General features: G+C 37.7%; 3 protein-coding genes and 1 long non-coding RNA gene across 6 annotated transcripts in view; all 4 read right to left on the bottom strand.

Moving 5' to 3' along the window:
• Positions 1-657: 657 nt before the first annotated feature.
• On the bottom strand, positions 658-3149 carry LOC146565988 (uncharacterized). Of its 2 annotated transcripts, XM_085289481.1 has the most exons (5): positions 2848-3149; positions 2019-2169; positions 1750-1797; positions 1445-1549; positions 658-1222 (listed from the first exon to the last, which is right to left on the bottom strand). In XM_085289481.1, the coding sequence occupies exons 2-5, from the start codon at positions 2151-2153 to the stop codon at positions 1091-1093; spliced, it is 420 nt and encodes a 139-aa protein (XP_085145607.1). In that variant the 5' UTR covers positions 2154-2169; positions 2848-3149; the 3' UTR covers positions 658-1090. The 2 variants fall into 2 exon arrangements, with proteins under 2 accessions (XP_085145607.1, XP_085145608.1); XM_085289482.1 differs by lacking the exon at positions 2848-3149 and having other exon boundaries at positions 2019-2294.
• Positions 3150-3458: 309 nt separating this feature from the next.
• LOC146565987 (uncharacterized) lies at positions 3459-6697 on the bottom strand. The gene is made up of 3 exons (XR_014894177.1): positions 4954-6697; positions 4689-4802; positions 3459-4519 (listed from the first exon to the last, which is right to left on the bottom strand). It is a non-coding gene; the product is annotated as an uncharacterized LOC146565987 (long non-coding RNA).
• A 980-nt stretch (positions 6698-7677) lies between these two features.
• LOC146565986 (uncharacterized) lies at positions 7678-10225 on the bottom strand. Its single transcript, XM_085289480.1, has 4 exons — positions 9629-10225; positions 9433-9480; positions 9197-9298; positions 7678-9068 (listed from the first exon to the last, which is right to left on the bottom strand). The coding sequence occupies exons 1-4, from the start codon at positions 9761-9763 to the stop codon at positions 8952-8954; spliced, it is 402 nt and encodes a 133-aa protein (XP_085145606.1). The 5' UTR covers positions 9764-10225; the 3' UTR covers positions 7678-8951.
• A 141-nt stretch (positions 10226-10366) lies between these two features.
• rad50 (RAD50 homolog, double strand break repair protein) overlaps positions 10367-26237 on the bottom strand; it is a 32654-nt gene continuing 16783 nt past the window's right edge. For both annotated transcript variants that reach the window (XM_085289479.1, XM_085289478.1), the window contains exons 22-28: positions 26085-26212; positions 25808-25909; positions 23381-23503; positions 12213-12298; positions 11963-12105; positions 11675-11808; positions 10367-10989 (exon numbers count right to left, since the gene is read on the bottom strand). In XM_085289479.1, the coding sequence (XP_085145605.1) occupies positions 10803-10989; positions 11675-11808; positions 11963-12105; positions 12213-12298; positions 23381-23503; positions 25808-25909; positions 26085-26212 (903 nt within the window). In that variant the 3' untranslated portion in view covers positions 10367-10802. The remainder of the gene's footprint in view (positions 10990-11674; positions 11809-11962; positions 12106-12212; positions 12299-23380; positions 23504-25807; positions 25910-26084; positions 26213-26237) is intronic.

Raw genomic sequence — 26237 nt, 5'->3', positions numbered from 1 at the left:
GCCACTGTGTGAGAGCTGAGCAGTGAAAGGAAATTAAGTGAGGAGGTGGCTCTTGCTCAATGGGAATCGACTCTTCTGATTCACTACAAAGCACTCTCTAAGCACGGCTTTTAGAGCTGATGCTTTTGCGCATGACACATTATCGAACGTTGTGTATCATGGATACTGATTAATATTAATACTGTTACATATTAAACCTAGCCATATTTTCAAATTATGAGGAAAGTTTATATATACGTGATACTGAAAGCTTCAAACCACTATGAATGCTCAGTTTGCGAGTTCTTTTCTATTTACAGAGCTGTGGGATGTCACAGCTGTGGCTGTGAGTTAGCAGCTCCACCCACCTGCTTTGGGTGGAGCTTGTGGTTGTTTTGATTAGACTGCCAATCACAAGGAAGCTGACTTGAAATGCATGCAGTATCAAAGCCAAAGGTTCACTCCAGAGCATGGATGGCATGGGGAACTCTGACAGAGACCAAGAACTGCTGCAAATGAATATAATATCTCCCTATTAAGATGTTGAAAGGGCAGAATGATATGAAACGATCTGCGAAAGGTTCAGTTTTATAAAAATTCAGGTTTAAAATAAAGAAAATAAAATGTTTGTTACAGTAGATTGACACAAAGCATTTCCACACAAATTCCACTTCTGGGCAAATGTGATTTATTGTTCTGTAAACACTTGTTACAATGTGGTGTTAGAGAATTACAATAAAAATATCACTCAAATATATTATTAGAACCAGAATTACTTTTACTTAAAAAAGAAGCAAATTTGCAGTTGTACAAAAACACATTAAGTTGCTTTCTTAAACTTTGTAATGATCAAAGACAGCTACAGATATATTTCTGCTTTTGCAGTTAAAACATAGTTCAACCAAAATAAATCTTTGTCTTGTACTGAATTTAGTATCAATAAATAATAAAAACTGCATAAAAAAGACAGAGAAAAATCAGTGATAACTTACCAAACTATATAAAAAAAATATATAATATGAAAAAAATGCTTGAATTATGAAAACCCATGACTTTTGAAATACACTTAAAAGAGTTATCACGTTAGCCAGTTCAACGATCTTGAAGGTATTCAGGCAGCTTGTGTTACGTTTCCCATGAAATTTCTTCTCTGAATACATTTGGTGAGGTTTCCCAGCAAATCAGGTAGTGGCTGTTCTTTTTCTGACGGCCCTACTTTCTTTAGTACTTCTTTGCAGTTTATCTGAAAGACAGGAATCTGTGTTCAGTATATATGCTCAGTTTTGCAGATGCATTTGTCTACCTAAAGTGAGATTAGCACATTGTCTCTAAATATTTACAACACAGACTGACGCTTTTCTTTCCAAGCTCCTTAGACTATGATGACCTGGATGACTGAGAACCTTCACAGACTACACAGATTTGTTGTTCTTAAGTTGGAGATGTGTCAAAATAGATAACTTACATCTGATTCCTTAATGAATATTTCCAGGTTTCTCACAATATCTTTCTCGTTGTTATTTTTGGCATGCTTTTGTAGGATGTCATGCACTTTGCAGAAGAAGTTATTCTGTATGGAACACAAGGACGGATTTATAAGCTTTTAAAAACACATGCATTTACAATTATACAAGTTGGCTAGTGTTTTTTCTGCAGTTTGTCAAAATAAATAAATAACCAACTCAAACTGCCAATCAGAAGAACAATTCAAGAAAACTGAATGAATTAAAAGGAACATTGTTTCAAAGACATGAAAAAACGTTTCCTCACTCCACATCCACTGTCAGCCAGGTAAGACACATCCTCCACAAAGAACCTCTGTAAGATCCAAGAAAAAATTACTTTGTCAGCTAACACTTATAACATATTGAATCATTTGTCTAGATAAGGCACCAAAAAATGTAATCGAATTTAATAGAAAAAATATTTGTAACTGAACATTGCAAACACCTTTTAAAGGTTTTAACAAGTTAGGGCACCAAAAAAAATTTCAAGCTAAGTGTCACTCAAACAATTTTGCTTATACGATGAACCCTTACCTCATTCAGATCTCTGTTGTATTTCTCAGTCAGGTCAATGATACGGTTTAGGTTGTCGTTACTGACAGGATTTGCAGCATATGGATTGATCAGCATGGCCACAGCAGACACCAGCATAAACATCATCATCTCCATACTTGTTGTTCGTTGGCTGAAAAGCAGAAGTCCTTGAAGTTGTTGTGAAGTGCTGGCTGAGAGCAGATTATTTATACCTGCTCTGTCTACGCCTTCATTACGTTTGCCAATTACAAAAAAACCAAAAAGCAGTCTGCAGCGCCTTGGCGATAAGATCCATGATTAGTTTGTGGTCAATGAGCAGAAAAGAAACTATTTTCTCAGAATAACCAGACTTGGTTGCATTACAGAAAAGATGAAAAAAAAAAAAAGGTACTTTCAAAAGAAACTTCATTACAGACTGTGATCCACGCAAAGTGATTTCTTGGAAGTATACTGCTGAAAAAAATGGGGGAAGACTCAACCAATCTTAACTTCGATTTGCGGTGCGATTTTAAATCTGGCCAAAGGGCCGATGATTTTGGTTTCCACTGAAAATTGTTACATCATTTCCTACTGTACAAATTACAGTGAATGGTAGTGAAGATTTTTGACTTGAGTATTTCATTCACAATCTGATACGTTAATTAAATGTTTCCTTAATCCCTTGGATGGATTCTTACTTTAATGTTGTTATACTAAATTCTGGTTCTACCATCTAAATATTGCAGCAGAAATCGAGACTCAACATACTTGGCGATGATTTAAATGGTTTCTATTGTAGAATTGTAAACTGTAGCCTCACTATGTTATTCTTAGCAAACAGGAGTGGCACCTTATGTGTCTTCTGAGGATGTACCCTTTCTGCGTCGAAGTTCAGTGCAATTGGGCTACAGTACAAGATGTGTTGTGCATTCAGAGATGCTCTTCTGCATACGATCAATCTAACAATTGGCTATTTGACTTAGAGTGTTCTTCCTATTAGCTTAAAGCAGGGGTGGGCAACCACATGCCTCGAGGGCTGGTGTCCTGCAGATTTTAGAAGTGTTCTTGATCCAATATAGCTGATTCAAATGGCTAAATTACCTCCTCAACATGTCCTTTAGTTCTCCACAGGCCTGGTAATGAACTAATCATTTGATTCAGGTGTGTTGACCCAGGGTGAGATCTAAAACCTGCAGGACACCGGCCCTCGAGGCATGGAGTTGCCCACCCCTGGCTTAAAGCAGTCTGGCCATTCTCCCCTGATCTCTGCTATCATGAAAGTATTTTCGCACAGATAATTCGGTTTTACTTTTTCAGTTCATTCTCTGTAAACCGTAGATTGTTGTGTGGGTAAATCCCAGTAGATCAGCAGTTAATGAAATACTCATCTGGAACCAAGAAACTCGTCACGCTCAAAGTGACTTAAATCACTTGTGGTCCTGATTCTGATGCTGTGTTTAAACTTTAGCAGGGCATCATTACCATGGCTGCATGTATAAATATTTGCTTTCCGCCATGTGATTAACTGCTTAGATATTTTTGTTAATGAGCAGTAGAAGAGATATACATACAAAAGTGGCCAGTAAGTGTATATGCATACACACAATGTTAGACTGAGAGGTGGTGGTATCCTTAATATTGTTATCTCAGGTACACAGCTCTGTCAGTCAGTACAGCAGCTCCACCCACCTGCAGGTTAAACCTTCCGTTAGGGATGAGCAACCAATGAGAAAAGTAGCTTAGGGAGTGTAGTTTTCAAGCAAAAGGCTAATTTCAGACAGTGGATGGACTGAGAGTCTGCAGCTCGGTCAGTATAAATGAATCATGCAAAGTTATGCTAACAGAAGCCAAGAACTAAAATAGTGAGCCACAAATGACGCCATCATCAAAATGTGATCTTAACAGCCAAATGTGTGTAAAAGTTAATTGTCTTGCTATAAAGCCCAAAGCATTTCCATACAAACTGGGACTTGTGGATAAAAGTGATTTATTATTGTTCTGTAAACACTTGGTTCAATGCAATGTGAGACAATTGCAATAAATATGTAATACAAATATATTAAAAATCCTTAACTTAAATAAAAAATAAATACGCAGTTGTACAATAACATGTCAAGTTGATCTGTTGTGCTGTTTGACGACAGCTACACATAAATTTTTACAAATGCAATTAAACACAGCTCAGTCAGATATGTCTTTGCTAATGTACCGAATATAGCTACTATTAAATAACATCAACTGCCTAAAAAGGAAGAAAAATACTGTCTTAAACTATAGAATGAAATAAATATCCAATGCTTGAATTGTGATAAATTACAAAAAGAAAAAAAAAAAAGAACAAAGAAAATGACTTGGAAGCATTATGGCAGACAGTCCACAGATCTGGAAGGTATCCAGGCGTGTTTTTATTTTCCACTGAAGTTTCTCTTCTGAATGCATATCTTGAGGTTTTCCAGCAAAGCCGGTATTGGCTTTTCAGTTCTTGCCTTCGGCACAGTCTTCAGTACTTCAGTGCAGTTCACCTGAATGACAAGAAATCAGCTGAGCTCAGTACAATATGTTTTATTGTTTTGCAGATTCTTTGTCTCACCAAAGACACAACAGGTAGATTTAGTACATTGTCTCTAAAGGTGCGTAACACAGATTTGATGTATACCTTATATAGGAAATATGTCAGAGAAGATATCTTACATTTGTGCCGTTAATAAACACTTCCAAGTTTCTCACAATCTCCTTCTCTTTATATTTCTGCTGCTTTGTGGCATGGTTTTCCAGGATCTCGTGCACTTTGCAGATGAAATTATTCTGTATGAAACATAAACAAGTATTAGCGTTACAAATAAACACAATTAAAATGTTAAAAAGAGATCACTGTTCTTATTGCAGTCTCTCAAAAAAGAAACCTGAATGGAAAGCTTGCAAACTGTTTCAAAGACATGAAAAGTAGTCTTCTCACCCCACATCCAGATTCAACCAAGTGTGTCACATCCTCCACATAGATACTCTGCAACGTTGGAGAGACAAATTGTCACAATCAAGTTTTAAAAACTTGAACAAAGCAGAAAAAATAAAAGTAAACTAACAACAAGAACAACAAAAAGCTCTATGAATGCTAAGAGGCAGTTAAATGTATAAGATACGGTCTTACCTCATTCAAAGTTTTACTGTATTCTTGAACAAGGTCAATGATATTGTTTAAGTTCATATTGTAGATGGGATTTGCAGCACATGGACTGATAAGCAGGGCCACAGTAGACACCAGCACAAACGTCATCATCTCCATACTTGTTATTAGTTGGCTGAAAAGCTGAAAAGCCTTTAAAGTATTTCTGCTCAATTGTCAGCTTGCAGGTTGCTGTGAGGTCTTGGCTGATGAACAGATTATTTATACTTGCTTTGCCCACGCCTTCACCACAATTGTCAATTACAAAAAAAACCCCAAATGCAGTCTGCAGCGATGGAGAGATAAGACTCATGATTAAGTTGTGGTCAATACGCAGCTTGAGAAAGGAGAACAGTTTCTCTGAAATGAGTCTATACGGTGGGCTGCATTACAAAAAAGGAGAAGAAGAAAACAACAACAGACATCTATTTACAATGGTTACTTGAAAATATTCTCATAAAGTTGAGAAGACTTGACTAGTCTGAAGTTTGATTTCTGATGTGGTTTTCAATCCCGCCCTCATACAGGTGCTGGTTTTTGTTTAGACTGATTACTATTTCATCCGTTTCTACTGTACAGATTACACAGAGTTTGGCAGTAAACATTTTTCGACTTGATTATTTAATTCATGAACATCTGATGTTTTAGCCGTTTCCTCAATCGTTTGGTCAAACAGTAACTGTAATCTGCAGTTTTGCCCTAATTTTCTTACCAAGAAACAAGTCTGAGATGATTTGAGCTTCGTGATTTATGATCACTATTTTTTTTTTTATTAGTCCTTTATCTATCCACGTAAAAATCTCATTGAGATTAAAAAAAGAGAGACCTGGCATCATGGCAACAAAAGTCAAAAATGCATGTACCTCATAAGTATATAACATTTAAAACAAATACAATATCCCCGTACGAACATGTGAAAAATATACAATAACAGATCAAATTAAGAGCGATATTAAAAACAATCACACTGAGTAAAAGAGTTATTCCCTCGTTCCTTTAAGATGGACTTAAACTCCCCCAAGGTAACCAATTCTAATAATTTTAGTTCCTTCTGCAGATTATTCCAGGAAGCAGGGGCAGCGTATTTAAATGCCCTTTCCCCCAATTCTGTTCTGATTTTTGGGACAGATATTGTGAAAATTAAGGCTGTACTGGTTGTGGTTTTTACACATATAAACACATAAATAAGAGGGAACCAGCCCAAGGAGAGATTTATAGGTAATATGGTGCATTATCCTGATGGAAATGCACCATATCATGCTGAATGCAGTGCATCCACTGCTAACCTTTGTATATTGTATATTTTATTTTATACATATGTACACACACACACACACACACACACACACTTGTATATATACATATTTGGTATGCATATTCAACATTAATGAATCAATGGTACGGAAATGGAGAAAGTAAGGAGAATGAGTTGAGCAAAGTTTGACTTATCTGGCTGTTCTGTTTCACTTAATGCGCCTTATGGTCTGAAAAATACAGTAAGCATATTCCTACGAGAATCCACCCTTGTGTATATGCAACTACCAGCCATTTTGTTAGGTACACCTGTTCAGCTATAGCATCATGTTGACCTTTGAATCAAACAGACTAGCAGCAGATTCTGCTTTTGACATCTAAGAACAGGAAACTCAGTCTACAGTCCACAGAGGCTCACCAAAATGAAACAAGGGGACTGGAAATCGATTTTTTGGTCTGATAACATTCAGACAGTGTTGTGTGGCAGGTGTTTTGTTGCCAGACTTGGGAACGCTTGCGGGGTGGCTCTAGCTCAAGAGACACCGCAGACATTCTTATATTTGTTCTTAGAATTCTCATTCTTATATTTTGCTTTGTTCTTATGTCATTGTATTTTGCACACCTCTGTTGCTTGTGAAGCTTGCACACAAGAATTTCACTTACATGTGCTGTACCAGTGTACCTGCACATGTGATGTGACAATACAAGTGATTTGATTTGAAGTGGTAAATGGACCGATTCTGCTTTTCTACTCCCAGAACATTCAAAGTGCTTAATCCAACATGCCTCATTCACCCATTCACACCTGCACTTTCTTCTATGCTTAAATGCTTTCCATCTACCAATCGCACACATTAATGCTCCAATGGATGCAGGTTAGTATTTTGCATAAGCATATTTGCCATGCAGATCAAAGCAGCCAGGACTCAAACCACCAATCCTCTGATCAGCAGATGAGTAGATGATCTGTGGTGTCTCTTGCGCTAGAGCCACCCCACAAGCGTTAAAAAGTCTGGCAACAAAACACCTGCCACACAACACAGTCTCAATGTTATCAGAACAAAAAAAAAAATCGATTTCCAGTCTCCTTGTTTCATTTTGGTGAGCCTCTGTGGACTGTAGCCTGAGTTTCCTGTTCTTAGATGTCAAAAGCAGAATCTGCTGCTAGTCTGTTTGATTCAAAGGTCAACATGATGCTGTAGCTGAACAGGTGTACCTAACAAAATGGCTGGTAGTTGTATATACACAAGAGTGGTTTCTCTTAGGAATATGCTTACCGTATTTTTTCAGACCGCCAAGCTCTCAGTCAGAACATGCTATATCATGTTTAGGTAGAAACTAGTGAACTAACGTCCTGCTAATTTCCTACTCCATTAAATGTAATAAATTCTGTTTTCATGGATGCCTGGATGTTAAACTTAATTGTTACACCTGGTGAAGCAGCAACACTCATCATTTTTATTAAAGATGAAAACATTTAGACAGTTTTTAACTCTCAGTGATGCTGCAGTATTTGTCTGACTTTGGGACCTAAAGCGGACGGAGTTTTGGACCCAGATTATTCCATGAGGCTCCTGACTACAGTAGCCGTAATGCTCCAACAATCCATCAAGTGGTGCGGCTTCGTAGCTTGCCAAAGTTGTACTGAAACATTTTTTGACAGATTTTTAAGCGCCTTGTACCACATAAAATTGGTTTGAGGTCAGTAAGCACACTACATATGATTTTTGAGAAAACTTGAAGGATTTTAAGTGTGCCTTATAGTCCGAAAAATACAGTACATGAATCTAAGGTACACAGTTGTGGCTGTGAGTACAACCAGCTACTCCTAAACCTTCTATGTAGGAGGAGCTACCAATCAGAAGACAGCTGGCTTACAGGGAGTGTAGCATTGAACCAATCATGCAAAGTAATTATAACAGAAGTCAAGATACTGAACTGAAAATATTGACAAGTATGTCCTCTTTTCAGACAATAGGGACTGAAGGACTGAATAATACGAGACAGCTTGTCAGAAGTAAGGCGTCATCAAAATTTAATATAAAAATAAAACAGGATCAAAATGTCTGTTAAAGCTGACTGTCTTAACATAAAGTACAAAGCATTTCCATACAAATGCAGCTTGTGAGAAAAACGACTTCTTGTTCTGTAAACACTTGTTTCAATGTGGAGTGAAAGAACTACAACAAACATCCAAACATATCAAAATGTGAACTGAACTTGTTTTAAATAAAATATAAATATGCAGTTTACAATAATGTGCAGTTGCTGCCTTAACTGTTGTAAAGTTTAATGCCAGCGACGGATGCATTTTTACTTATGCAGCTTAAAAATAACTCAACCAAAAACGTCCCTGTGAAAGCACTGAATGTAGTTGCTATTAAATAACAAATAAACTGCATAAAAGAGAAAACTATACCAGAAAATAAATATCCAGTACTTTAACTGTATCAAACTGTGACTATGAAAAACATTTGAAGACGTTACCAGATGTCAGACAGTTCACGGATCACGAAGCTAATCAGGCATTTTTGTTTTTAGATTCCCATGAAGTTTCTCCGGCGAATGCAGTTTGCAAGGTTTTCCAGCAGAAACGGTATTGGCTTTTCGGTTGTTGCATGAGGCACGTTAATTAGTTCTTCTGTGCAGTTCACCTAAAAGATAAGAAAACACCTGGGTTCAGTATGATCTCGCTCACTGTATTGCAAATGCCATTAGTACATAATCCTTACATATTTGTAACATAGATGGGACATTTTCATTTGGCAAAAAGATATCTTACATTTCCTTCTTTAAAAAACACGTCCAGGTTTCTCACAATCTTCTTATCCTCCGTTCTGTCATGCTTTTTCAGGATGTCATGCACTCTGCAGAAAAACTTATTCTGTATGCAACAGGAGCGAGAACATATTCACTTCAGACGTGTTTAAAATGAATGACATTTAAAAATGTAATCCAATAAAACTGAATGCTCTACAGGGAACAGAGTTTCAAAGAGATGGAAAAGGATCCTCTCACCCCACATCCAGATTTAACCAAGTGTGTCACATCCTCAACATAGAACTTCTTCCACATTAAATAGAAAAAATATTTGTCAACATTTAAAAATTTAACACACTTTCAAGTTTTTTAACAAGTCAAGGCACCAAAAACGTTATAAAATGTTCAAGCTAAGAGTCAAAAAAACACTCGTTCTTATGAGATGAGCCCTTACCTCATACATAGTTTTATTGTATTGGTCAGCCAAGTCAATGATATGGTCTAGGTTGAGACTCCGGACGGGATTTGCAGCACATGGACTCATCAGCGCAGCAGACACTAGCACAAGCATCATCATCATCATTTCCATACTTGTACTTAGAGTGAAAACCTTTAGAAGATGCGTCCTCAAAAAAAGCCCTTGAAGTGGTTGTTTGGCTGTAGTCAGATTCAAGTTTGTTCTGAAGTCTTGGCAGATAACAGATTACTTATACTTGCTTTGCCCACGCCTTATCACATTTGCCAATTGCAAGAAAAAAAAATGTACGAATTGTGTGACAAAATTCTTGATTAAGTTGTGGTCAATGAGCAACTTTGAGATAAAGGCGCTGTGTTTCTCTGAAATAAATCTACAGCAATTAAATAATCTTACCTTTGATTTGGTAAGATTGGTGTGATAATAGGTTAATAACTTTGGTTTCCACTGAATGTTCTGTAATTTTATTCTCAGCTAATGACAAATGTACACCAGCTAAGATTTTCAAGTTGAATATTCCATTCATCACAATCTGATATGTGACTTATGTGTTCTTTAGGGTTTTTTTTTTTTTTTTTTTTAGCTATATATGAATATCAATGTGTAATTTCCCCCTATTTTTTTAAGCAAAGCATGTGCTGTTGCTGAAAATGCCATCTGATGGCTGCTGGTCACTAGTCAGAGCAGTATTTCAATAAATATGTAGAAAAGTTTCGACAGTTTTTAGCAGTTTTATTTTTCCCCCAAAACAAATCCAAACAGCTCTTTTCCTCACGCTGGATTCCAGCACAACAAGCAAATTCTTCATGGATTAGAATCAAGCTTTTTGTCCTTAAATATTTCTGATGTTAACAGAAGCCTATTGCTTTTGTTTTGGCACTTCTTCTAACAGTTTCTTAAGGATAATTACGGTTATAATATGTTTATATAAGGTTATTGACGACTGACTTCAAAAACAAACACTATCAACCAAACATGCCTTTGCATATCAGTTAAATTATAGTCAGTTATTAAACAAATGATGTGCGAATGAGTTTTCTTCATGCCTCCTGAAAAGCAAACCTGAACGTGGTCTTTGCCCAAATAAAATCAAAGCAAAGAGATAAAGCATTAGTTTACATTTCCAAAGCAGCTTTTCGAATCACTTCAGTGCTCAGTGAAGATAGGATGAGAGGGAATTGATGCTGCACTTTGTGATTTCAGAGTTCTGATCCTGGTTCTTACGGATACGATAGAAATGTTCAATGTAGCTGGATCGCCCGAGCAGCTCCACAAAGTCCTCGTCGTGAGTGATGATCAGCAGCTGGAAGTTGCGCTGGCGAGAGCGACTCTTAATGATTCTGAAGAAAACAGCAGGAGATAAAGAGTTACATCCCACTGCAAGGAAGACAGTGGCTGCCAAGGTATACAACTAGAAGTCTGTGTTTAATGTTTTGACAGGTCGGATGCTGGTTTCTCTGTCCGATACATTACACGGTCTGCTCCAGTAAAGCCAAAATAGTTCAACTTTTACAGAGGAATGGGCATGACAACCTATACATCCTGTAACACTTCAGTGGGCACTGTGTAGGGACACAGTATGAGGCTTGAAGGATAGCACCAATCTACATTAAAACAGAGGAGTCTGTTTTTTACTACTGCAATAATTAAACAGTTCTTTTTAATTCAGTATCACCAGCTGTGCACTTCTTTTTATTTCCTGGTTTGAAGCCCATCTACTCCTCAGTATCTATAGCAACATATCTACATCAAAGGGGCCTTTTTGGTACAAAGTTAACTTGGATTTAATGACAGCTTTTAAGCCCAAGTGAGGTTCCAGATGTGATGAGGCGGCTTATAAATGGGACCGAGCACATTAGACATTCCCTAAGTGTGTACTTTGACACTTTGCTACTTAAACTATTTAAAGGATTTGGTTTTGGGGCTAAAGAGACAGCTGTCAGTTAATGTTAGGAGCTGTTGCATCCTATTAATGAGGGTTTTCACAAGTATAGCAGTAAGAATACTGAATCCGTATATACGCACTCTACAAGGGCATGTGCCAGTGACTCGATGTTCTCCCGGTCCAGGTTGGTTGTGGGCTCATCCAGAGCTAGGATCCCACAGTTCAGACAGAACGTCTCTGCCAGAGCTAGACGGATTATCAGCGATGCCAGTACCTAGACACACACAATCATATTTTTAAAGAGGAAGACAACAAAATGGTCACATCATGTTTGATTCACTGAGAAGTTTGACCTTTTTACTGCATGTCACATGCAGGTTTCATGCGATGTAACCACAAAACCGAAAAAAAAATAATCATTTTTTTACCTTTTGGCCAGCGCTGCAGCGTCCTCTCATATCCAGAGCTGTGTCTCCTTTCACCATAACTACTCTGTAGTTGTAAACCCTCCGCCTCACTCCAGCAGATGAATTCTCATCCACATCAGATCTGATCTCCACATACTCAATATCTGGAGAGAGAAGAGAATAGATAAATGACAGTAAGGAGGGGGAAAAACAGTATTTCTGAAAATACCACAAATTAATAATAGCGCTCTCTTGTTAATGTGAGACACACCTTGACCCCTGTAGGTGCTGCGCCATAGGTCTCGTATGATCTTATTGATTTCATCCATCTTCATACTGTGGAATTTCATGATGGTTCTGTGGAAAACAAATAAAATTAAAAATTAATATACTGCTCAAAAAATTAAAGGAAAGGATCACAATGGGGAAAGAAATATTATACTGGATATATCTACTGATATGGACGTTATGGGAGTAGTTAGTATTGGCACCACATGCCTGCCTGACAATGTCAGGGCTCCTAATGAGATGACAGATGATGTCCTGGGGGACAGATGATGACCAGATCTGGACCAGGGCATCGCTGAGCTCCTGGACAGTATGAGGTGCAACCTGGTGGGGTTGGAAACACAATGTCCCAGATGTGTTTTTCTGATTTAGGTCAGACGAGTGTGGAGGCCAGTCAGTGGTATCAATTGTTTCACTCTCCAGGAACTCCCTACATACTCTGGCTACATGAGGGCAGGCATTGTTGTGTACAAGGAGCAAACGAGGACCCATTGCACCAGCGTAGCGTCTGACAATGGGTCCAAGGATTTCATCCCGGTGCCTCATGACAGTCAGGCGGCCGTTGCCTAGCCTGTAGAGGTCAGTGCATCCCTCCATGGATATGGCTCCACAGATCATCACTGACCCACCACTAAACTGAACAGTGTGACAGGGACCATAATGTTCTCCATGGCTTCTCCAGACCTTTTCACATTATCAAATGTGTTTAGGGTGAACCAGCTCTCATTTTGAAAAGCACAGGGTGTCAGTGGTCGATCTATCAGTTCTGATATTCTGTGCCAAATGCCATTCACGCCTAACAGTGCCCGGCAGTGAGCACACTAGAGTAGGCCCACTAAAGGATGCCGGGCCCTCAAGCCACCCTGATTGTTTGTTCAGAGGCACTCACACGAGTGGCCTGCCAGAGTTCATTTTGTAGGATTCTGGCAGTGCTCATCTGGTTCCTCTTTGCACAAAAGTAGCAGATTATGATCCTACTGATGTGTTAAGAACCTCTAACAGCCCTGTCCAGCTGTCCTGGAGTAATTACCTGTCTCCTGGAATTACCTTCATGCTTTAGATATTGTCCTGGAAGACACAGGAAATCTTCTTGCAATGGCAACTACTGATGTGCCATCCTGGAGGAGTTGGGTCAATATCCCAAAGTTTATTTGGCTTGATGCTATACTCTGATTAAAAAGTGTTCTTTTAATTTTTGAGCAATATATAAAGGATAAACCTAATTAAAGATAGATGTCCCATGCAGCAATGTCTAGTAGAAGTGGCTTTTTGGTAGATAAATACATCTAAGTTTATTGAAGTGCTATTTCCCTATTCGCAATCAGGTAAAAAGGTTATAACAGGTCACATCCTACCATTATGTGTGAGGTAGTTATTAAGCAATCCCCGTGTCTGCACATCTCCAGATATTTATCATTTATTCGACAGTGGATAAATGCGAAAAAAAAACCCAACGTTTGCACAAAATTGAAACATTCAAAAAATAAGCATCTGATCAACTGATTACAAAAAATGAAAAACAACAGCAACGTTTTTTTAATCTTTCAATAAATGTATCTATAATATTGACAGGATATGAAATCATACATAAGATACACGCTCAGCTGGATTTTTTTTCACTTTCCGGAATACCAAGAAACTTTTGGTCTATAATCTAACAAACTGATTAGAAACATGAAATGTGGTTTGCAAAAAAAAAAACCTAGCGATAACAGTACAACTAACGGTATGTCTTCTGTAGACCATATATAGTGAATAAACCATAAAGTAAAAATAGAGATAGTAGGGCAAGTATCCGCCTGTCCAACCTATTACATCTTCTTTACAGAACTTCTCATGCAACAAAAGGAAGGTGTGACTAATGACTTCCATTATGTGAAGGTGGTGTAATATTTGTCCCTTTAAAAAGTAATCCCATTTTGAGTTTTATTATCTTGTAATATAATAATACAGCATTTCTTTATATGAAAATACTGCATTAGCATTAGGTAACATTTAGTCTCAAGATGTCTACTAATATCCTAGAATATAACAGAAGTAAGGCAGGGCACTGTCTATCATCCATTGACTTTAGTAGGCTGACTTAATCACACTAGGTTTCAAAAGTTCAGGATGTTTAGTGCAGAATTCTGCATTTTCTTGATGAACTTTGCTATAGAAATACTAAAACTGTTGTATTGTGATGATCTTCCAGTTCAGAAAAAAATCCCAAAAGGTTGATTCTGTTCACCTAGATTGCCTAGATTGCCAGGCCTCTGGAGAACATAAGAGGCCTGGCAATAAGACATGTCGAGGAGGTAATTTAGCCATTTGAATCAGCTGTGTTGGTTCGAGAACACATCTAAAACCTGCAGGACACCGGCGCTTGAGTGACGAAACATTTCAGTGGGAGAAATGTTTCGTCATTCATCCAAGTGACATCATCAGTATCAGTTCTCCCACTGAAAACGCTACGTCTAAGACGAACAGAATCAACCTTTTGGGATTTACTTACCTGGATGATTGAGCATGCATCAAGACTTTTACAACAAAATGTTATTAAGTATTCTTTGTAGAACCTATTGCACATATAGGAGAAACATGAAGAAAAGGCTTTACATTACGCCACTGTCAGTGCGCCCCAGGGCGGCTGTGGCTACAATGTCGCTTGCCATCACCAGTCTCTGAATGTGTGTGTGAATGGGCGGATGACTGAACGTGTAAAGCGCTTTGGGGTCCTTAGGGAGTAAGTAAAGCGCTATACAAATACAGGCCATTTACCATTACATTGCTTCAACACAGGCATGTTTTCAGGGTTGGCAGCAGAGCATAAACTGGACAGACAACCAACTTTGACCAGGGGGCATTCAACTCAAGTCATACTGCTAAAAACCCTTGCTATGCATATTTACAACAATATACACACAGTAAGTTCATAGAAGACTGTAGCCATTATTCTATGAATTTCTATGTATAAAAAGTGCCAAAATATCTGTCTTGGATTGCAGGAGAAAAAGAGGAGAGACATTTTCTCCAAGTCCAGAAGTGGACCAATCAACTCCCTGCACACTATGATAATGCAGTGATAGTGACTGTGAGCCCACAATATCCTCAACACATTCAATTAGTTTTGCAATTTTGAAGTAGGACCATGAATTAAAACTCTGAAGCTGAAGAACGACCTCATTTTAATTTGAGATACGTGAGGGGTACTTCCCAAAATCTGACGTGCATAGACTCGTCTGTTTAATGTCCGTCTCAATCAGGCTGAGTAACATGAGTTCTGCACACGCACTAAATTACTGTTGTGTATCATACAGACGCAGCAGAAGAGGTAATTGTTGTCACTCAGATCTCCTGAGACTTTGCTTTGGTAATGTAAAATGACATTCTGCACTCTCATTGGTAATCACTTCAAAAAGGGTTAAAGATCATTAGTGGTTACTTCACCCCCTTTCACTGGAAGTTGCTGACTCTCATTATACGGTAGCTGCAAGTCATTTCCTTTGTTGACGAACGTTTACATTCACAAATCTACAGAGCCCGCTCTACATCTGTGACCCAGTAAACCTGGTATCTCTTAGAGATGCCCTCGCTTTCCCAGATGTGTTTAAATACTGCTTGCAATGTATTCAAAACTGACGATCTAAGTTGAAAAGTATGAAGCGAGATGGGTCTGAAGGAATCAGATTTCCTTCTTATACAATGACTCACGCTCCTGTACCGACATTTACAAATTTAAATTATACTTGGATAACTTTTCGCTTTTAATGATTGCTAAAAGTTAGAGTGTGAGGCTTGAACTTTCATGGACTTCTGAAGAAGGGCATGAAAGAAAATGTTTAAGAACCGCTGAGCCAACACATATAGACTGTTATTTTGACCAGAATACAATGAAAGCTATGCTGACTCTTCAATAATTAGCAAACACAAACTCTTTAACTTTGACTTTCAACTACCTTCATTTTATTGAAAGTCACATTATCAGTGACTTCTAGCTTTTGCTCAGTTCTGCACAGACAATTTTTGCACACTGATTCATTTTTTTGCGTCCAAATCAAAACATCTTACCATAGAAACCATTTTCTCTGTATTCAAATAGAAACTGTGACCTGGATGTAATGTCTGATGGAAGGCTCTATGCCTTGCTTGCAATCTTGATAACACTGCAGGCTGTCATGCCTTTTCTAACCCACACTTATGGGTAAATGATGCTTCTGCTCTCTTCAGATACCGTACTCAGATGGTATCAGTGATGGTGAGCTCACACATCCTTACCAAGGCCTTTTATCCTTATTAAGTGTCTCTCAGAGTATCCTGATCTCCAAGAATAAACAGTTTGCAAACATGAATATATTTTTAATAGAAAGAAAGGATAATTTAAAAAAAAAAGCCTGATACATTGACAAATAAACGTAACCTTCAGGTGCTTTTGATTTGCTATAACACAGTTGCATTTAAATAGAAAACCCAGACATATCTGTACAACTCACTGTGTACAATGTCATGCTTTGCTACCTTGCTGATAAATTTTCAATTATTTGCACATTTCAATCATGAAAATCAGCACTGCAAATGCTGAAGCCACATAAAAATGATGGCATTGATAGTTATGCGGTGATACAAAATAGGAAGTGAACTCTCTGCTCTATGAGATGTTTTTTTTCTGTGCTTGGAAGGCTTGCATGTTGAGCAGGATATTTTTCACCACAATAGCAAATTTAGGTTAATCTAATAAGTAAGTTTAAGTAAGTAAGTCTAAGTCTTTTTTTAGGTCATTTAAAACCTGTTGGAAAAAAACGTCATCATTAGATAAGACTTCTTTTGAACCTTCAGAGTAAATGGATTAGCAGATAATACTAGTGATTCATCTACTATCCATTAACTGCTTAGTATGCAGCACTAAAACAGACATGTACAATCTTTGTTTTTTGCATTAATTCTTGATAAGATCTTACTTCGCCATTACTCAAGTCACAGGTATTTAACTGTGCTTAACACAAAAATAATACACATGTTAAATATTTTGTGCACTCTGAGAAAAATAAGTCAACTCTTGTATCTCAACAGTATTCCTACTAGACTCTGGCTGGGCCACTCTGAAAGATGGATTCTGCTGTCTTTCCTTTGATGTTTACATTCACTGTCCTGCTGCATTACCCGGCTTGAGATAGTAAACCTAACATTATGTTTTAGGATTTTAGGCGGTCATTTCAAAAAGCATAAATAGTGGTGAGTGCTCTTTGGAAGTAAATCAAAATCAGTTCTATTAATCCAGAAAAAAACCCTGCCCTGGTAGTGGTAGACGCACATCAGGTACAAAGCTACACAGTTAACAACTCTGTTGTGACCTGCCACATTTATTCCGGTACAGCTTTAACTCTTGCTGTGGGGGGTTGATCTAATCGTTTTTATACCGTAACAGTTTCTGTGGGGGGTTGTTTTTGAGTTTTATAGTCATCTTTGCTGGAAAGTCTTTACACAATGACGTATGAGAAAACATGGAAGCATAACTCGGCATTAAGTCGAGATGCTTTTCAAAACACTCGGAAAAAACAGGCTCTGCAATTATTTAGCATTTGTTCCTGAAAAGTTATTCAAACGATTAACTGTGGATTTAAATTCTGTTTATTTTTTTCATCAATCTTACAATCCATTAGGATACAGTGAACTGGAAAGGTGAGAAAGTAAGTGTATTGTGAAAGTTCACAATATGCCAGGTCTGGGGTATCAGATACAATTTGTTATGGGAGCTTACTTAAGGTTAGCCATGTAAATGAAGATAACATAGAATAACACATAACTGAAGATAACACAGAAAGATAATATATCATCTTAGCACCCTAACGTAAACTACCTATATCTGTAATAATCTATGGGCCTACAATTAAAAGTCAAAAGCCTGTATTGGCTTCTATTTATAAAAGGCTTTAGCGACCTGAACTCAAAACAAGTGCTCGCATCTGCACTCTGCACACGCAAACATGCTTTCAAACTGCTGACTGCACCGAATAGTTGAACTCTTTGCACACAACAAAGTGTACTGTTTCATACCTAACTCTAAGTTAGAAAAAGTTTTTTCGCCATGAAATGTAGTGGGGGATGAGTATGTGGCAAGCAGAACATATAGGTCAAGAGCCAGATAATTCCGAAAACTTAACTTTTGCAAGTGTTGCATTATGTAAATCGGGCTGCTAATTAGTCTGCAAATTGTAATTATAGGTGTAATTTAGCATTATTAGGCAGGTCAATATATATATTTTTCTAAAGATAAAAAGCATGCAGTAGCAAAGTGTCAGAACTAAAAACCAATGACCTTTCATTGAAACTGATGAAACATTATTAAAGTTTAAAATAAAATGTGCAAATGATTCATAGCTGTAGTTTATGAATGCAGTCACATAGAGTCTTGAAAAAAGTTTTCCCAAGATAAATTAACAGCATTATAAAGGCAACTATAAAAATAGACGAAGAAGTTGAGCAGCAAAACTAGCTTTTTTAATATATTAATTTAAAACTAATCTGCTTTTTGGAATCCATAGAATCTGTTTAGTTACTCAAGAGCCTGGTACTTCACATGAAAGACATGACTCATTTTCAAATTATTTTATTTATAGAATGACTAAAGGCCACCTACTTCGTGCAAGACAGTGAAGTAATCTTTTTTTTTTCCCTTCACTGAGGCGTCAACAAGACCACCACAGGAGGCAATACGTTCAGTCAACGTCAAAAAACAGAGGTTATCTGGACAAGCTGATGTGATGTAACACATCAAGTGGAAAACTGCCCTGTGATCTAGTTGAAATTCTTGGAAGCACCATCCTCTGGGGTAAAGCGAGCCCTGCTTGTTATTAATAGGCTGTACAATTAGACATTTTGCTTCCCACAATTAACTCATTCACTGCCATTGACGTCTATAGCCGTCACTTGCAGTGAATGAGTCAATGGGTTTAACTCATTCACTGCCAATGGCTGGCAGTGAATGAGTTAAATGAACATGATCAAATAATATTTCAAATGTGTGCTATGCCAACAAAGCGCAAAGCAAAAGCACTCAAGCGCTCTTCAAATCACCGCTTGATGGCGTGCCAATCACAGCTGTTTGCTGGCCTGCGAGACATGATGCTTCCTGAATGCACTTGACTGAAGTGATATACTACGGATAACAGACCTGCATATCTGCACATCTATTGAGCCCACAAAGACACACTGAAATCACCAACACAAGTGCATTCCATTTGGCATGCTGTCCACTAAGCAAAAGAAGTACTTTCAGACCTCACAGAAATGATCAACCCCATGGACAAAAAATAATGTGATTATTTTTCCAAAGTCCCAATAGCTGTCATGTATGCAAAACAAGGCAGATGAAAAAGAGAAGGATCTCTCAGTTGTAGCTTTACTACAAGTTTTATTCACATCCATCATAAAGCAAACTTTAAAGCTTGCTTCTAGGAAAGGCAAACAAAATAAACACCTTATTTGACTGCAAAGATTAATTAACAGGAATGCAACACAATGTAAAAGTGTAAGCAATGCCCTGTTGATTTAATTTAGTTAGAATTCTTTTAAAACATTTTTCTTCCAAAAATTTTGATGAATTTAGGTTAATAAGGAATACTTAGATAAAGATTTTTCCAAAACAGTAAAAAAAAAAGATAAAGTTAATAAAAACGTCACTATGCAATACCAGTTAAACTGTATCAGATTTCAGCCTGCACTCGGCCACCAACTCAAAGTACTGGAAGACACTGACATCACTTCCCACCCTGTCAATGCTGCTGACGTTCCAGCTATGAAGCTAAAAACTCTGCGGTAGTTCTGGTGACGTAAATTCAAAGAGCCTCATCAGGAAGACAAGCACAAGATGTGTCATTACAGTAAAACTACAAAAGCTTTTTAGGACAGAAGACGTGCATAAAACTTACCAATATTTCTTCATGTAGGCAGGAAAGTGGTAATATTTACACATGTATACATTTTTTGAGCTGTGTAAAAATATAAATCAGAATAGTATGTATAAATTTGTGATTACATCAACTAGGATTGGTAAGATTGACTTTGCACGCCCTTAGATGAAATCGTGACATGTTTTAATTTAATCTGGATGACCTGCTCTACATTTGCTATGTCAGATACCAACTTATACAACCAGTCAAAAGTTTGGACACATGTCATTTTATCGTTTTTTTTTCTTATTTTCATGACTATTTACATTGTAGATTCTCACTGAAGGCATCAAAACTACGAATGAACACATAGAATTATGAAGTAAACAAAAAGTGTGAAAACATGCTCAATATTTTAGATTCTTCAAAACAGCCACCCTTTGATTGCTGCTCTGCACACTCTTGGGATTCTCTCCATGACTTTCATGAGGTAGTCACCTGAAATGGTTTTCCAACAGTCTTTAAGGAGTTCCTAGACATGCTGAGCACTTGTTGACCCTTTTGCCTTCACTCTGCAGTCCATCTCATCCCAAACCATCTGAATTTGCCACAGGTGACTGTGGAATGTTGCAGGATGCTTTTGTAGCCATGCTGATTCAGTGTGCCTTCAATTTTGAACAAATTCCCAACAGTATCACCAGCAAAGCACCCCCAACCATCACACCTCCATGCTTCACGGTAGGAACCATGCACGTAGTGACCATCCGTTCACCTTTTCTGAGTCGCACAAAGACATCGGGGGTGGAACAAAAAGATCTCAAATGTGGACTCATCAGACCAAAGCACAGATTTCCACTGGTCTAATGTCCATTCCTTGTTTTTCTTGGTCCAAGCAAATCTCTTTTGCTTGTTGCTTTTCCTTAGAAGTGGTTTATTAGCAGCTATTTGACTATAAAGGCCGGATTTGCGCAGTCTCCTCTGCACATTTGATGTTTAGAGGAGACTGCTACTAGGACTCTATTTATCCTCAGCAGCAGAGGTAACTCTTGGTCTTCCTTTCCTGGGCTGGTCCTCGTGTGAACTAGTTTTGTCGTAGCATTTGATGGTTTTTGTGACTACACTTGGGAACACATTCAAAGTTTTAGCAATTCCCTGGACTGACTGACCTTCAGTTTTTAAAAGTAATGATGGGCAGTCTTTTTACTTAGCTGATTGGTTCTTGCCATAATACGAAATCTAACATGCCTTGACACATGCTCAATCATCCAGATAAGTAAATGTCAAAAGGTTGCTTCTGTTTGTCTGGATGGAACGTTTTCATTCGGAGAAACAATCCATCACTCATCCAAGTGACTTATTTAGTCTCAGCTGACTGCAGGTTTCCCCAACCTTATAAACAGTACATTTATACAATGACTGAAACTGAATGGACAAATGGCTGTGAGGTCAGTTCCTTGATCATTAGTTTGCAAATTGCAAGACCACTGATCAACAACCACAATGACAAAACATTTCTCCCACTGTAAATGCTACATCCAGATGAAAATAATCAACCTTTTGGGATGAATTCTAACAATTGTCAAATAGGGCTATTGTGTACCAACCTGACTTCTGCACAACACAACTGATGCTCCCAACCCCATTAAGAAGGCAAGAAATTCCAATAATGAACCCTGACAAGGCTCACCTGTGAAGTGAAACCATTTCAGGTGACTACATCATGAAGCTCACTGACAGAAGGCTAAGGCTGTCAACAAACCAAGGAGTGGCTACTTTGAGGAATCTAAAAAATAAAACCTATTTAGAGCTTCTTTTTTTTTTGCTACACGACTCCATATCTTGCTTCATATATTTAGTGTCGTCAGTATGTATCTACAATGTAGAAAGTAATTAACTTACAGAAAATCCATTAAATGAGAAAGTGTGTCCAAACTTTTGACTGGTCGTGTATGTTACTAGGTCACATTGAGGTTCCCCCCCCCTTCTTTCATTTAAACCATCTTGTGACATAAAAAAAATTAATAGACTTGGAAAGTTGGTTTGCACTTTCTAACCAGCAGCCATGAATCCAACATTTTATAAAATGAAATTTTTAGTGTAGATGTTAAGTGTGACTGAAGAAGAACACATCTCAGCAGATATTAATAAAACTATACTTTGATGTGGAAATGAACCTCCCTCTAAGCGAAGTTTGAAATTGAAGCAAGTGAATTTTTTCCCTCAGATATGCATAGACGTCCAATTAAGGCCTAACTAGTTAATGATGTTCTGACACAAGACCTACTAGTACTGTTCAAACTGCAACAATGCAAACAGTACATCAACTCAGAAAGAAAGGTTCCATGTAATGTCTGAAGTTTACAACACCCTGCTTAACTCAACTTTTACAGCCCTGTAGTCCTACCAGAGCCCTGATGTCTACAACAGCTCTTGGACATTTCTAGAGAGAGGCTAATAAGCAGAGGTGATAGGGCCTGTTTATCTGTGAAACAATCTGCTTTCTCACAGTAAAGCTGCGCAATCTCTCAGTCATTTTGAAAACGCTGAAAAAACCTATTTATTTTTACTTGCTTTATCCTGGCTTTTTATTGTGCAAACACAGACACATTTACTTCTATAAATTTTTTTTATTTAATGATTTTTGTTTTTTTAAACTGAGGTTTGTATATTTATAATTGAGGTTTATGGTTTTTATTGCGTATATCTGTTTATATTTATTGTAGACTCACTCATAGATATGTATTATGTATATTTTGTGTAGCATGTATAGCACTTCTTGATCTCTGATGAAGACTCACAAGTCTCACATTAACAAGTTACTGTTCTAATACAAGGGAATGTGTCAAAAACTTTGAACTCCTGACACACATTTCACTATGCATTTCATGTTATTTATCTGTGGTTTTACCCTGAAACTAATCAATCTCATCTGTTTCAGTATGTGTCACCATACACTTCCATTTTCCCAAGCTGAGTAAATAGCTGACTAAACTGCTTAGCCATGTTTCTGCAAGTGACACTCTCTTATACGTGAGGGAAAAGCACAAAAATCTGCACAAGATAGAACTGCGATAATTTGCATCAGTTGACACTGTCATTTCCTGTTGACATTGCAAAGTATCACAAAATATGGTAGAAATCTTTCTTTATTCAACAAAGCTGTCAAATGAAAACTATTTACAGAATTTTAAAAGAAGACCATAAATCAGATGTTATGTATGGAGAACTATTTTTTGTTAATAACCACAAGCTGTATATATGCATATGTTAGGACAAAACTTACTGATCAAGAGCCTTGTAGTAGAGATCCAGGTCCTTGATGACCAGTTCTGTGGTCCTCATTGTAATCATCTTGTTTCTGTAGCGCTCATCAGCTTTGTCATACTGATCCTCTCGCAGCTCTTTCCTGTAAGCAATATTTTCAAATTGCACTTTTAGTTTAATGATAAATCGTTGAATAATAGAGAATGACATGGTTTTCTGTTACTGTTTCTCAACACTACCCAGGGCTTTGATAACTTAACTTTAACTTAAACCATTTTTAGTACACTAGGACACATCAGTACTACAGTATTAGTGCATTAGATGTCAGTCGTCTAACGCAGCGGTCCCCAACCCCTGGTCATTTAGTACTGGGCCGCGAGAGTTGAGGCGCAGATGCGAAATTTGTGGTTTTCAGGGTTTTTATCGTTAACTCTGTTTCCCTGGGTCTTTTCCCGTGTGTTATGAATAAATTTTCTTTTTTTGGTACCGGCCACACAGAAAAAATAAATAACTTCCTCATGCACGATCACCTGTCTTTGCCTTTAAAAGAGTTCGAGTGCTACTTCCTAATCACAAAAGACCCACGAACTGACACGGAATGGATCTGCGACCCATTTGTCAATAAACCGGGTGAATCCAGCATGTCTGTGCAAGAAGAAGATCAACTGTTGGAGATCACAACAGGCCTTAAAAGTATGTTCGAGACATCAACTTTGCCGGTATTCTGGATAAAAGTTGTGGCAGAATACCCCAAGATTGCCACAACAGCACTAAAAACTATGTTTCCATTTCCAACATCATATCTGTGTGAAGCGGAGTTTTCTGCAGTTACAGCTACCAAAACAAAATCGTGGAGCAGACTAAGCATAAGCAACACACTTCAGGTGTCACTGTCCCCCATTACGCCCAGGTGGGATCGTCTCGTTGCAGAGAAACAGGGCTCTTGTTGATTTAGCATTATGGCGAATTAGATATTTTCAAGTACTTTATATTTGTTTTGTAGTTGTGTCTTATTTTGAAAGAAATATTTAACTGTTACCATAGCGACCAGAGAGCGTTAAGGTTACTCTAAATGTTGTTGGTGTATTTCACACACTCAGACAATGTTTGCCAACATCAAGTGTAAAATGAAAAATTGGTATGCAAGATTTTGTTCAATCAAATATACACTGAGACGATAAAAGATGATCTTAACTTACCTCTTATTTTATGTTTGCATATTTATGTGCCTTATGGTTTACCTACACATGTCAAATTACATGCTTGAAAAGTGGATTTTGTAAGCTGGACTAATTCACATAGCTTAACATCCCATTGCCTTTGAGTACATTTTTACAATTATTTCATGTTTGATACAGCCCTTAAATACAGCAAAATATTAGTCCAGTTATGCTCCACCACATTCATGTCATTAGAGTCAAATGCCAGATCCTTCCCAGTAGGGCTGGGCCATATTATACCGTTAAAGGTAATACCGCTGTAATGTTAGGCAATGACAAGAAAATGAAAATTCACGATAGAATGTGGATAAAACGCGCATGCGGAGTGCCTTTGTATTCATACACACATACGGAGAATGAGAAAGGCTAAAACAGATTGTTGAATGAAACAGATGAACCAGAATTGGTTTGTAAAAATGGTGCAACTTCAGTGACGTGGAACTGGTTTGGTTTTTGTCCATCAGATAGCTCCAAAGCACATTTTTTTGTAGAACATGCAAGCAGGCCGTCGTTATTACCGTATTTTTCGGACTATAAGGCACTCTTAAAAGCCTTTAATTTTCTCAAAACTTGACAGTGCACCTTATAATCCGACGTTACAATTGTGGAAAATGACATGTTGCAGGCTCAGAAATGGTAAAAATGGGTTGGTGGCTAAGAACCTCTGGGGTCCTAAGATGTACCTGTGTGCCTTGGTTACTGAACACCTGATCATAGAGGAGAAACTCTTGGACAAACAGACAGAGGTGTATCATAATAGGATGACTTCACACACTCGGCTGTACACTCTATGGTACACATAAGTATTGGTATTAATATTCTGACAGGGATCTGAACAATACACAGTATTTATAAATGAAAACAAATAAAGTTCTAATTCACAGCAGTCTAATCCAGAATATATACAGATATAGCAGAGGTGTTATTGCTGCGAAAAACATCAACAATAATGGTTAATCATGCTGTGTTTTTATTATATGATAACATTTATTTCTACTGAATTAGCTCAACGTCTCTCGGGATGGAAGATCTATTGGAGATTCACTTCTTGTCATCCTCATTTGTTTTACACAGAACCTGAATGGACAGCTGCTTTTGGGATATCATGTTTTTCCACAATTTTCCAATCAGTTTTCTTATCTGTATTATTTCCTCATTTTCTGCATGACCATATGTGTATAGAGTAAGCTCTGTATGTGTAAGTGCCGCATATCTGCATGTTTCACCTATAATGCAGTATCTCCTCCTCAAAGCCATTCTGTCGGCCCAATGCAATACTGCGGTTTCTTTTCAAATCCTCCAGCTTGCGCTCTGCTTCACGCCGTTCTCTGGAAAACCACAGAAAGAGATGAAGGGAAGGAATTTAAAATACTACAAACAGCTCTGTAACATTTACAAGTGTTAAGTGTGGCATTTCTGATGTGACGGAGCCTGAAACTATTTTAATTGCTTGGTTGCTTCACCAATCATGTGGAAAATTGATAATGGGTGTGGTGCTCTTACTTGCGTAGCTGCATGACTTGCATGTTGCCCATGTCCTTCATAAGAGCCTCACGTTTACCCAGAACTTCTTTCAACTCCTCAACACGTTTTCTCAATGTCAGGTTGTCCTGTAACCAGCGCTCCTGGACCTAGGATTCATTAAGAAGGTTTAAA

The sequence above is a fragment of the Mchenga conophoros genome, linkage group LG10 (assembly GCF_057382185.1).
Source record: "Mchenga conophoros isolate Kocher_MC1m ecotype Shallow Benthic linkage group LG10, M_conophoros_male_GT1.1, whole genome shotgun sequence".
In the NCBI taxonomy this organism is placed as follows: domain Eukaryota; kingdom Metazoa; phylum Chordata; class Actinopteri; order Cichliformes; family Cichlidae; genus Mchenga; species Mchenga conophoros.
The sequence above is the reverse complement of the archived record's forward strand: the minus strand, read 5'-3'. Positions and strand labels throughout refer to the sequence as shown.